The 14,150-nt window shown below is 38.8% G+C and overlaps 1 protein-coding gene across 7 annotated transcripts in view; it reads right to left on the bottom strand.

Moving 5' to 3' along the window:
* Nucleotides 1–1,065: 1,065 nt before the first annotated feature.
* Nucleotides 1,066–14,150, bottom strand: part of fgf13a (fibroblast growth factor 13a) — a 104,639-nt gene continuing 91,554 nt past the window's right edge. For all 7 annotated transcript variants that reach the window (XM_080900326.1, XM_080900329.1, XM_080900327.1 and 4 more), the window contains 2 exons: nucleotides 7,139–7,337; nucleotides 1,066–3,050 (listed from right to left, as the gene is read on the bottom strand). In XM_080900326.1, the coding sequence (XP_080756452.1) occupies nucleotides 2,914–3,050; nucleotides 7,139–7,337 (336 nt within the window). In that variant the 3' untranslated portion in view covers nucleotides 1,066–2,913. The remainder of the gene's footprint in view (nucleotides 3,051–7,138; nucleotides 7,338–14,150) is intronic.

Below are 14,150 nucleotides of genomic sequence, written 5' to 3'. Positions count from 1 at the left end.
CTGTCCCATACTAATGAATGGAGTCTAGAGATGGGCAAAGGAAATGAAGGGAGTAGGGGGATGTCAAACTACATGAACGATGAAGTCGCTCATATCAGGGCCCATATTACAGAAGCCTATTAGTCCTCCTGTCTCTGATGGCAATGGGCGTAATGAGGTAGTCTCCAAAGACCAGATTGATGCCTGTTTTAACACTCACACTCCAAGGATGATGAGAGAGCTTATTCTGAAGATGAACAATGGGCTGTGATAACCAGAAAAAGTCTTGTTTGCTCCTGGAGTGTTGTATAATTACAGAACTTAAACTTTATCCCAGAGTATGAATTTCTTTAAGTTCATTTTTAAAATCTTGACATGCGACATTGCAATCAGAGGAATGTGACCCTATGTTAAGCAAGATGCCATTTCTCATATTGAGAGGTTTTATCATATTACAAATAAACTTGGTAGGTTAACACACTGTAATGCCGTCATTTGGAGTATTCTTCCCTAACTTAGTTTTCTCAACTGCCTTAGGTGATTATCCCAGCAACCCTGCAACCCTGTTAAGGATAAGTGGAAGAGAATGGATAGATGGATATTTTATTGTTATTAATATTAAGTAAAGACTTTTTGAATCATTTTTACTATGACCAACTCATATTTAGCTCCTTGGAAAAAGGCAAACGCATTATTGCTTACATAATAATTTTACTCAGCTAAACCAGCACTTATTCAGGCAACAGGAAAGGTTACAGCTGTGAAGCGATTTCCAAATACCCAGTCTTCTACCACATTGAAAAGATATTGATTTTTTTTGATAGAATAAGCCCTTTAGGCCTGTGTAACACTCAGAGGCAATTAAAGGCTTTTTCCACCTAGGTATGACACATTGATGTTCACAGACAAGAAAGATGCCAGGAATTAGTTTATGTTCAAGAGTTTCTCAAGGGTGAATGTATTTCTGGGTACAATAAAACACAGATTTATTGTTTAATTGTAACAATCTAGTGTTCTGTATGACTGCAATAGCTAATGAGTGTAATAAATGAAGTAAACGACTGAACAAAGAAGAGGACTGACACATTTTAAAAGTATATCTTAATATAAATATTTTATTCAGTGCATTTTTGTGTATACAACAAATAATAAACAACTGGAAGTTATCAGCCAGCCACAATGTCTGCCTGTATATGTTGTTTCATCAGAGTATCTGTCTGGTAGTTTGGAACACATGATCCAACATGGGTTAATACACATAGCCTACATCATGCAGCTCTAGACCAGAATTTCCCTGCCTTCTCCCATGCAACAGATAGGTTCACCTAATAAAGACCACCTCCAGAGGAAACCAAGAAAAGAAAGTCTCCCAGAAGCATGTACCAGAAGGAAGTTATGTAGCTGAAGGGAAGCGTACATAGCCCACAAAAGGGTCCTTTTTGTACATATGTGTTTGTACATGCCCAGTGCAAGAAAGGGAAGATGTTCATTTTTGTATGACTTTATCTTTTTTTTTCTTCACTTTTACAAATATGACGTGTCCTATAAAATGTTAAGCCACCTAAAAGTCCACAGTATTTTTTTTAAATATAGAAAATATTGTCACCACAATAAGTTACTCAAACACATAACAAGCATCCTGGGAAGGGTCATTCACCATCCTATGGTGAAGTGTATCAGTCAATAGAAGTCGACAAAAAAGGATGGTTGGGGTTTCGAAGTATGACACAAGCACAAAGGGAGGAACCGATTACGAGGACAAGAGCTAGAGACATTGTGACACTGTGGTAACAGAAGGGAATGGGGACACAGGATAGTCGTTTCATACCTCAGTCATCGAGTGTATCATCAAAAAGCACGTCAAGCACGCTGCCAACTCCAAAGTGGTTAAAATCACTTCCTTTGTCTTTCTTTTTTCTTTTTTCACAAACCTTTGCTTTCTCTCATCAAAAATGTACAATAAAAAAACAAAAAGATCCAGCTTTGCTTTTATACTGACTTGGCTTTCAGCGGCTTAAAGGGACACTCTTTTTCTGTCTTTGGTTTGCTGGAACCATTTTTCATTAATGAACAAAGATGCAAATGCTTAACGATGGCAAGGGAAGAGAACAAGAAGGAACATAATCAGTTATTAAACAAAATCTCACAGCTAATTCAGAAAATTAGCAAAAACTAAGGTGCAGCTGTGGCATCTCCAAATTTTTAAAAAAATAAAATAAAGGAAAAGGTAAAACTGCAAGAGAGCCACACTGCCCCTTATATCTCAGGTCAGTTGTACATAGGCTTCATTTTCCCATGCTAGAGAGCTCAGTCTCTGAGCGTGTGCACTAGGACGCAGGAGAGCTACCATCTGGCTGGCCACAGTCTCAGTAGCACTAGGCTGTACCATACCAGGGAGTTTATAGGCTTTGTATTCACAGAAGCATGGATGAGACAGAGATCAGGGCTTGTACGGTACCACTGCAACCTTGTAGACCAGCACCATTACTGACTGCCCTGAACACCTGCATGTCTAACTTCCCGTCCCTGTCTAACAGATACACGCGGGCTTGGTGTCTGCATGAAGAAAACTTACTGTGCACAGTAAAGTAATTACCAAAATAAGATAAAAATGAGCTAACTGGTATGCAATCATCACAAAAATAGAGTGTCTAAGGTCGTCAATAAACCTCAAGCCCAAAAATAACGTTTTAATCAGTTCCTTAATTCCAGAATGATCTATGTGCTGTTAAGTTTCTTACTGTTGATACTGTTTTGATGATGACCGACCAGGATGATAGGTGCTTTTGATTGACGGTGTCTGGTTGTTTATGTGTGATTTGTTGTCCTAGCTAGTCCTGAACCGCTGATCGGAGAAACAAGTCTGCTTGGATTCATGCTCTGCTAGAGGTAAGGTTTCACGGTTCGGCCCCAGGCCTGGGTTGGGCTACCAGGCTACGTTGATTCGTTCTGGCTCACAGCTTTCCCTCCATTGAGTACTGCTGAGGCACTCCGACTCTTGGTGGGTGTGCCACTGCCAGAGCGGGAGAACTCTGTCAAGTCGTGGAGAGATGGCTCTCTGTACATTGCAACTGTGAAAACACAAGAAAAATGCAAATCAGGCAAACTGACATGTTTTAACAATATTAGTGAAAGAGGCAGTGTTTTGTCCACTGGTTAAATGTCTGTTTAACCAGTTGTAACCATTATATTTCCAGATCAAAATACTGCCGAATATAGTAATTTCATGAGATGTTATCTGTCTCACTTGTCACCATCCTGGATTACATCATCCATTACGGCAATTAGCCTAAAAAAGGAGAGCTACCACAGCTGAATTACTGTCTCAGGCAGTAATAGGTGGCAGCTAGGGAGGATAGCAAAGTTTAATTGTTTAGTCAGCTTATTAATCAGATCATAAGCTATAATTACTCCTATCACCAGAAATACAAAACTTGTCTTTTTTCATTACTTTCAAACATAAATATCATCATGTACCCAGGAAAAAAACAGATAATATCTATGTATAACATGTTATTGTTGCTGTGCTGTTTGTTTTCTGTGATCTCACCATAGTTGTTCTTGCTTGACAATTGTTTTTGCACTATTTTAGCACATAAACATTAAAATTTGATAAATAAAGAGATTTACATTTTAAAAACCTGTGTCAGTTGATTAATGGTTCAAAATTAGCTCAGTATCGCTAAGAGACCATCCTTCTGCACACACATAAAACTACCTGCTATATTATTGTTTAAATGACAAAATAATTATTTGTCTTAGTCTTTTCTATGCATTAAAAACCTGTTCATCTAATATTTTGTGACGTTATGGAAGATTGCTCTCAGCTTATCTGTCCAAGTACTTTTTGGCACCACGTTATAGTTCCCTCCAAACTGCTGAATCAAGTAGACCCTCTTGGTGCTGAAGTAAAAAGAAAAATCTTATATTCACAGCATGACATTATAAATTCAAGAGTTGCTAGTGCTTCAGCTTTGCTGTGTGTGCAGCACTGGTCCAGTCTGCATTTAACAGCACCTTTTTCAGGAGAAATATCAGTAATCTGAGGTTCATAGTCTTTGGTTTCAGGATGTTGTCAACATCCTTCTGCCTAGCATGCTATTTGATGTTCATTCCTCAGGGAGTTTGTGGCTGAAACAGCAAACCCAGTCCTTCAGACACTTTACTTAGTCCAGCATTTTTTGTGTCAGCGGCAATCCAGTGCCCATCCTTGTATAAAAACATAAATCATTGGGAGGATTCGGTTGGGAAACTGCTGATTGGTTCCAGTCTTGTTTGTAACAGCAGGCTATTCTGTTATTACAGTGATAAGTGACTGACCTCAACATTACGGTACTAGATCATTGCTATCCTCAACACCTCTGCTATTTTATGTATTTAAACCCAGAACTAACCATATTGTCATTTTTCACATTTCTCCAAACAAATCACCTAGTAGATGCTACTCCACATAAAAGCAGGTGTTTGCTTCATGTATCAGGAGTTTTTGGGAGAGTTTTAAGAGGCTTTTCCACTTGGACTTGAAATGACACGAGCTAAACTCGCTACATCCAGAGGAACACAGTATGAGAGGCTGTAGGCTGAGGCTCACAGAGTGCAACCAGAAGAGCAGTGAGTAATGTCTGAAAGAGATGTCATCGCCAGTGTTGAGACAGATTCTTAATTGGTGCCCTGTAACACTTCTCCCTCTGAATGATTTCAGAGGGAATGATTCTCCAGTGCAAAGTTATTTCCAATCAACTCGCTACATCTGAAATTCAAATGAAGATTTAATAAATATTGTGCACTACAGGATACCATACTAAGTTTGTACACAAGAAGGAGTATTACAATAGTGTCTCATATTATATTTGCTATTGAAAAAAAGAAAAAAAAAACTATATTTCCTCTCCAAGTTAAAATGCAGCCACAGTCGATAGTTTTCGGTATCAGTTACAATTACTGTGTCACATAGCCTCGATCTATCCTCGTTATTCAATTCTTCTCTTTCTCTGTATTTGTCTGTCAGCATAAAGCAAGCCAGTCATTCACCAGCTGTTTCTCTTCAGTGTGTTTGAGACCCTCTGGATGGCCTGTTAAATGAAGGTGAAAAGCTATTATCGTGATCTCAGAGGGCAAATATGGGTTCTTAATAAGATGCTGGCTGGGGAAGCTTCCCTAAAGACACAAGAAGGGGGACCATCGATTCAGCAAATAGAAGAAATGAAAAAATTAACTCTAAACTGGAATATAAAGCACTCTACCGCAGCTGAAATACTGAAGAAAATTCCTCATATACTACTAAGGTATTCTTTTGTGTTAAGATGATGTTTTATGATTTGGTTCTTTATTGCCATTAAAAACGTAATATTTTAGGGGGGGATTTAACGTGGGTGAGTGGCAGATTTGACCCCAGGCATCTGCAATAGCCCTAGAGCTTATAGGTCACCTGCTTAACCCAGTAAGGTACACCAGCACCCGAGCGATGGCCAACTTGATGCTGTCTATGATTGCATAATAACAATAACAACTTCCTCAAAGCAAGCAAATGCACACTTATATTGCCAATATCTTCGACTTTAAGAGGTGTGCATAACAGCTGAGTCCTTATAAAAAATCTTCCTCATTCAGTCACTTTTGTCAGTTATTTGCAAAGTTTACATTGTGTGACAATCAAATTGTTCGAAGTGAAGAATACGGCCAGCGAAAGTACGTTCCAAGGACATGCACTTGGATAATTAAGCAGAGTTTAAGAGCCAAACAAACTTTCACACGACTGTATTCTGACAGAGACAATGTTTAGCAGGTGAAAAAGGACAATTTGAAACATTTTGTCTTGTTGCTGTTGCTAGCTATTATTACTGGACAAAAACATTTTTGTAAAGTGTCAGGTTGTCTACAAAAATAAAAATGAAAAATGAAAAATGAAAAATGTCAAAGCAGAATCCCAATTTGGCTGAAAACACAGAAAAATGAAATTTTCAGTCAAAGTCAAGCTTCAACATTCCAACCAGCTTCTTGGTCGTTTGCTTTCAACTGTGTACTCAGCTGAAGTGAAAATAAACTGAACTGTGAAAATTTCTACTTTACAGGAACAAAGACCTGCTATTACATCAGAATATGCCAATAACTGTGTTTCATGTGCAACCATCTGATGTGCCACAATCTCAAACGTGAAATTTGAGCTGCAAAGCAAAGATGGGTTCAAGACTAAGCACAACAATCTATCTCTTCTCCAGTTCTACAAACTATGTATGAATATGAACAATTTCCCCATTTTGAGGAGGTGGTTCTGAACCAATCTGAACCAAGTTCAAGCTGCAATTATCATCATCAGTACTACCATCACACTTCAGACACCCACCCCAAAAAAGGTTGGTCCAGCCACTGCATTTCAGAGACTAGTGTGAAATACAATATGTGGGGAATATCTGGCTTTTGAAGAATGTTACAAAAATTTAAATGCCTCTTAATAGGAAAAAAGACTACCATTGATTTAATATTCAATCTTAACATAATTTTAAAAATTATAAACATAATTTTTTTCCAAAACAGCCAGTGTAAAGCCAACCACGTACCGCATTTAATGCAATATAATGCTAACGTATTAATGTAAGTTTGACATGCTGCCATGTTCTCAGTGAATTTACAGTCCTGCATGGGGACTGCTAGTGAAAAGTGTCAGCCTCGCTTCGCATTGTGCCTGCAATAAAGTGTGACCAGCTTGAGGAAGCTATTGAATAGGTTAATGTAAAATTCTCTGAAGAAAATGCTTAGTGTAAAGGAGCCATATAGAAAACAATGCACTTAGTTTTTAGCCAATAATATCTACAAAAAGGTCTAAAATATAAATAAAATAAAAATGGGCTAATTGAATGGGAAAACTGATACCTTTTTGAAAAGCAACCATTTTGCAAAGTAGTGTTGTGTGTACATACTTGATTATATGCCAGTATTCTCTCTCTATTATTTCTGTTACTTGTCAGTATTTTTCATTTTCAGGGAAGACTACAGTAATAATAGCTACTGTTACCTTTTACACTTTTGAATATAAGCAATTAGAACATTAATGCAACCAGGTATGGATAATACATTCCACAAACTAGTTCCTATCATATAACAGATATATTCTGAACCTTAGTATTGAAAAGTAAAAAGTAAAAGCTCTGGAAAGGCCTACCTTTTAGAGGTTTGGGAAGAAAGTGGGCTGCTGGCTTGTTCTTCTTGACATGATTCCCCTTCATGATTTCTCCTTCCTTGTTCAGACCGAGGTACCAGCCCCTGCCCGACTGCTGCTGCCGGTATATCATGGAGGAGTATGTCACATAATAGTTCTCGAACACTGACTCCTTGAATTTGCACTCCGGTGTAAAGTGTTCCTGTCAGAGGATGAAGACAATCAGATATACAGGTAGTTGGACAGTAGTTTACGAGATCTAACGTTAATTTAAACTATATCTATAAATGGAAGCAGATGAAATAAATAGTTAATTACTTGATAGTGAAACCTAATCATGCTACATGTGCTGCAAGTTCGACAAGAACTGTATCTTAAGTTTCAAGCGTCTGCTTTAATGTGCCATGATAATCTTCTAAAATCTATCCGTTCCATTTACTGTAGTGAAGAATGTAGCATAGATAACAGTGATATGACAGATATAGAAGAGTATTAATAAAACATACAGGCAGATTGAATACTATATTCTTATTTGGTCCTAGCTGTTAAATATGTATGAGAAGATCATTATCTTTCTGAGTTAGGGAACTTTATGTGTACTTGAAGTTGCACATGCATCTTTTAAGGTTTTTTGAATACTTCTTTTCTCTGTCACTGATCTACTGGGTGTGGCAGTTTTGAAGTTCATCTTCTGGACTCCATACTGTGCAAGAGTTCATATGCCCTTTGAGTTAGGTTTAGTATCTAGCACTTGTATGGGTTTTTCTCATTATTGCTACAACAGCATCACTGAGGCTTATTTCCCCTGAGACAAGTGCCTATGTGTGCGTGCATGTGTGTGTGTGTGTGTATGTGTGTGTGTGTTGGTGGTGGTGGTGGGGGTATGTGCTTAGCTGAATGTTTGCAGTGTTTGTGGAGCTGCTTGGATGGTAAGCACAGAAAACAGTGTCTAATCTGTTAGGAGACAATTTCCCTTGAGAGAGATCAAGGGACAGTGCGTAAGACTGTGCATAAGGCAAGTAGGGCAAGTCACTGGTGATTGTTCCTGCTTTAGAGTTTTCTTCTTTGGACACTTTGAAAATGGAAGTACATAAAGTGCATGCAAACACCAGCATGTGCACAGTTAGTCATATAAGATAAGATAAGATAAGATAAGATAAGATAAGATAACTCTTTATTGTCATTGCACAGTCATACATAGTACAGTAGTACAATGAAATTGGAAAAACTGTCCTATGTCGGCACTACATATAACACAACACGACACGATATGACACATCACAACGTAACAAACAACACAACACAGTATATTAACTTAGTATAAAAAAGAAGAATAAGTGTATGTGTATTGCACACTGTTATTATTGCACATTAATTATTATTGCACCTTGTTATAAATATAAATATTATTGTTATCGTTTTAAACATTGTTACCTCCCCCTAAAAAGTCCAGGGAGGTATCCAGTCAGGTCAGCTATTTACATTGATCAGGGCTATTGCCCTGTTGTAAAAGCTGTCCTTGAGTCTATTTGTTCGGGACCTCAGCAGCCTGAACCTCCTGCCAGACGGCAGCAGCTTAAACACCCGGTGTCCTGGGTGTGTGCAGTCCCGTAGGATGCTGCGTGCCCTCTTGAGACAGCGAGTGCTGTACAGGTCCTTCAGGGAGGGAAGAGGATGTCCAATGATTTTTTGGGCCATGTTGATGACCCTCTGGAGTGCCTTTCTGTGTGCTGTGGTGCAGCTGGAGAACCACACACCGATGCAATATGTCAGCACACTTTCAATGGAGCAGCGGTAGAAGACGGTCAGCAGCTCCTTCTTCAGGTCCATTTTTCTGAGGATTCTCAGAAAGTGGAGACGCTGTTGGGCCTTCTTTAAGACCGCAGAGGTGTTAGAGCTCCATTGGAGGTCTGTGTCTATGTGCACACCCAGAAACTTGAAACTGGAGACCCTTTCCACGCACTCCCCGTTGATGCTGACAGGCTGCAGCTCGGACTTCCTCCTTCTGAAGTCAACTACCAGTTCTTTTGTTTTGGTGGTATTGAGGTCCAGGTTGTTGTCTGCACACCAATCTGACAGCCTCTGAACTTCAGCTCTGTATGCAGTCTCATCTCCCCCTGAGATGAGCCCCACCACAGTGGTATCATCTGCAAACTTGATGACTGTGTTGTCTGGGTGGGAACTAACACAGTCATGTGTGTACAGAGTGTACAGTAGGGGACTCAGTACACAGCCTTGTGGAGAGCCGGTGTTGAGGCTGAGGGCTGAGGAAAGATGAGGCCCCACTCTAACTCTCTGTACACGGTCTGAGAGGAAGTCTCTGATCCAGCGGCAGGTGGTGGAAGGAAGTCCAATTTCCAGCAGTTTATCTATTAGTCTGTCCGGGAGTATCGTATTGAAAGCAGAGCTAAAGTCATATGTAGAATAACCAGTAAAAAATAAGGATGCCTCTCACAGATTAGAGTTAGACTCAGTCTTAATCCAAGTTAAAAAAAAAACCAAAACATGACAGGTGAAAGTGATGACGTGTCTCCAAGGCCAGCAACCCAGTGTGAGAGCATGACAAACAACATGTCACTACCAGACACAGTCATCTGCAACAGCGTATCTTTTTTTTTTTTAACAGTTCAACAGTGTCACTTTTGTGAGCAGTAACAGGACTTCAAAAGGCGGAATGTCATGTGTGATGGTTTGGTTTGAAGCGTGTATACAAGACAGTTAAAGCACACAAAAGACTGGAATTTGTTGAACTTGTTAAAACAGCTCTACCACATCACACTGAGCCTTTTGTCACACAAAGCCTCAGAAGTTACTCAAGACATAAAATCTACACCTAGCTACAGTAACTGAGAACCAAGCTCATTTATCACCCCCTCTCACTGATTTAGCCTTCACAGACCATGCATCAAAAATCTCTAAAAGAAGCAGAGTGAAAGTGAAAGAAAGATGATGACACATCACCTTAATAAGATGTATCCAGTAAGCTCAGACCTAGTTCTCAGTTTTGCTTCAGCATCATGAGTACCAAAATTCTACTGATAGATCAATGTTTCCACTACCATTGAAATAAGAGACAGACTCTTTTTTGCATATCTTATGTAATTTACAGTCACACTAGTCTCTCTCCTTGCCTCCATTCTGGGCTTTTCCGACTTTGTGTCTATGCGTGTGTCTTTCTACCATGGGTCGAACTACCCAATTACCAGAGTTACTAATAATCTTGTATTCAAATGCATGAAAACATATTAAAGGCTTCTTTTTTTTTTGCTTTGTATATTATCACCATCATCTAGCTTTCAAAAATAAAAATTAGAGTGTAAGATCTTCAGTCATGTCCGTGCAGCTGTAGGCGGGCCTATAAGTTTAAGCAGTTATGTAAGTGGCTTCAGTGTGTTCTTACTGGATACCCAAAGATCGTGCTTTATTTTTAAAAGAGCTAGAAACTCCACATCAGGAGGTTTGAGGTTTGAGGGGTGGTTACAGAGCAAGTCACAGGTTTTTCAGTCTAAAGACTGGAGTTTGCTTCCTGATTTTTGCAGTTTATCCATTTTTTCTTTCCAATTTGTTTTTTTTTTTACCACTTGTTATAATTATTCCTTCTTAGCATTGCATTGGAACCTACTATAAGAAAATATGTTTGCATGTTTTTAAGTTAAAATATGCCCCCTTGTGATGCAAAGGGTCCTTTTCCATGCATCTTTTAGGTTGGAAACCTCTCTCTCACTACTTAAGACCAGTGTGTCAGGACACAGATGAAAATGTCACCCTGTGCATAATTTTGAGATACCAGAAGTTTTGACAAATCAGCATTTAAGGCCTCAAGGAGGAGAAAAAAAACTGCATATCTCAATTGCAGCAGCCTCCTTCAGCAGGACAGTCACTCAATGAACTACAAAAACTACTTTGAACACAGAGCACAATGATCCATGGGTTGAAGTAGAACAAGCCTGAGCTGGCAATCCATTAGCAGGGGCACAAGGGGCAACATACATAATATGCTGGTGGTTTTAATGTTGTGGCTGACCAGTGTAGAAAGACTAAGCAGCAGCCATCTCAGTTATGCACGAGCAGCAATTGGAACCAGAACAATAAGCTACTCTGAAGCCAAGAGTTCTGTTCTACCTTTAATAACGAGCCCATGTGGGTTTGGCTCATTACTCTCCTCCTGGAGAAGAATAAGTCCGAGTCTATTGATAAACAGACAGATACAGACACACGCACAGTTAGAGCCAGGATGGAGGAGAGGCTATTGGCCATTACAACTGTATCTGAACCGATCTCTGGACAGAAGCCTCGCTCAAACTGACGCAAAGAGGGGCCAAAATGGCAGGGGATCCCCATTTCTATTCTAACAGGACTGTGATAGACAGAAACATTCAGACTCTTTGGAGTTTGCTCCAGTAGCATTTTCTTCAGTCAATAGCATGCTGATTGTTCACTAAAACCAATCTCCCAGTGAAAAAATAAGAAAATCTTGCATCACTTTAATCACGACTCGACTGCTAGACAAAGCAGGGGGAAATCACTTTAAAAATAGAAAGCAGCCTTGTCATCTCTCTCAAAGCATTTCTCTATGGTGGATTGGCTAAATAGACCTTTAATGATTCCATAGCGCTGCATGGCCTTTTCAATGTGCAGCTATGAAAAGTCATTTTCCTAATGCTTCACAGCTGGCAACCTTACTTGGAAAAAGTTCAGAAAAGCTGTTTCACAGATACCAGAAATGGCTGAAGTAAATCAGATGAAGTAAGTCTCCCGTGTGTTTGATATAACCTGGACAACTACCCCTGCTGTGCTAGTACATCACCTTGTTCCTAATAATGAAGCCTGGAACTGTTAATAAATTTTTTACATTTAATACAAATGGAAAAAAAAAATCTGTCCTTGTCTATTCATATATTCCTTCTAAAGAAGCTTTGTAAAGGATGCTTTTATTTAACTTTATAGACCCTCTTTGTATTAGCATGCTCTTTGACATGCCTGGTAGGCAGAATAGAGATGGAGAATTAAAGGTTATCTTTTCACGATTTATTATCATGAAAAGAGTCCCTTTTTATTCACACATTTTTAAAAAATATTTCCCTGTTCATTAATTACACATTGAATTGTATGATTTGTGGTTCACAGGTTGGCTACCCATATATTCTATGTTATAAAAAAGATGTCATACCAGTAATTCTTAGTTAGTAATTGAATTTTTTTGTGTAGTTTTTTTTATCATTATTAAAACTTCACAGCGTTCATACTTAGGTTTATTAAATTTTGCATTTTGAAAACGACAAATGAGCTCTCATTTCAGCAGTCACAAGCTTATCCAAATGTAGTCTTATAAACAAAAGGCTTTTATTGTCAAATAATATTGCATACAGAGAACCGTCTGCTGTTTTACAACAGCTGAAGGCATGGTAGTATTGCCTGAGCACGGTCTAATAACTGCCTGTAGGAGGGAGACATTTAAAAGCTGATGAAGTGTTAAACATACTGTGCTAAAGGATGTTTCCTTGTCATTTTAAAAAATACATTGACATGCATGGAAAGACCCACAATCTCCATCTGGGGAACCTGCACACACACACACACACACACACACACACACACACACACACACACACACACACACACACACACACACACACACACACAATTAAACAAATCAAAAGTGGTATGGGTAACCGTTAAATGAGTATTCCATTAGCAAAGCAATCATGTCAAGAAACACTGTCAGTTACGATGCACTCTTAAATTGTTTGCTTCAGGGGAGCAATTGCAGCCCAGTAATGTTTTTCTGATCCAATCAGCTGGAGGAGAAATACTAGCATAATGGAACTGATCTCCTCTGTAAATATACTGGCTGGATTTCGACGAGACAAGACAAGCCAAATCAATGCTATGTGCGTATTCAGCTGCCATATCAAAACAAAAATGACACCAATTATACCAGTGCATTCAGAACTGAGTGTTGTTCTTTGCAGACACATTAATTCACAGTGACTGACTGGGCAGTGGAGGCAAATCTTACTAAAACTGTTTTTTCACTGCCAGTGAAACTGGACTAAAAGGGTTTTTTCTGGGTTTTTTTTTTTAACTTTAGCTAAAGAAGAAGAACATACTGCCAGTGGTGTTCAGTTGTTTGGGGATAAATTGAGATTTTTAATCTAGTGGAAAAGACCCTTGCAAATACCAAACACAAACAGGCACACCCACATAGGGTACACATTTAATTTACAAGCACAAGCACATACACACAGCACAAAGTAGTTAATGACACAGCTCAATGGAGTGAAACCATACAGCAGTGGCTATTTACCAAAGGTATTGTGCTTGCTAAATAGCTGAAAAGGCGAGCGCCAACCACATATCAAACAGGAGTGCACTAAAACACAAATACATAATGTACAAGGACATAATACACTTCTTTGATACCCTTCTATCTGTAATTTTATTTGCTGTGCAGTGCTAGTTCTGAAGAGCGTTCATGGGATATTTTCTGTAATTACAATTTACAGATGAGTCTTGAATGCCCCACATGCTGACAGCTTGTATTTGTGATTGCTGACACAAACCTCACAGGCAGTAGATTGTCATGAAAAGTGAGAAAAGATTTTTTTTTACTACAAACACATGTTTTGGTTACATTTTAAAGAATAAAACATGCCCTTTAATGGCCTCTGAAGAAAAATATTCTGAGTTAAAATGCATTTCTAAACATAAACTAAAATAGTAAGTGAGACTTCAAAAAGAACCTTTTTCTTTTCCAACCCACTCTTCTGATGATCTGTCCTTTAACTTTTGTATTTTTTGGCACTTTTTAAATGAGCATGCAGGACTTCACAGAATGTATGACCATTGTATAGATTTAAATGTCAGGTATTTTAGCCTATAAACTTCAGTAGTTGCCTGATAAATATCTTCACCCCAAGAGCCCTGAACTCTCCATTTTACACGTATGCTCACACACAGCAGTCTAGACGAGACTCAACTGGAGCCATAGTGACTCACACTAATTCAAATTTGA

Source organism: Rhamphochromis sp. 'chilingali' (assembly GCF_963969265.1).
Source record: "Rhamphochromis sp. 'chilingali' genome assembly, chromosome: 13".
NCBI classification, from domain to species: Eukaryota; Metazoa; Chordata; class Actinopteri; order Cichliformes; family Cichlidae; genus Rhamphochromis; species Rhamphochromis sp. 'chilingali'.
Note: the sequence above shows the minus strand (reverse complement) of the source record. Positions and strands in the feature narration are given on the sequence as shown.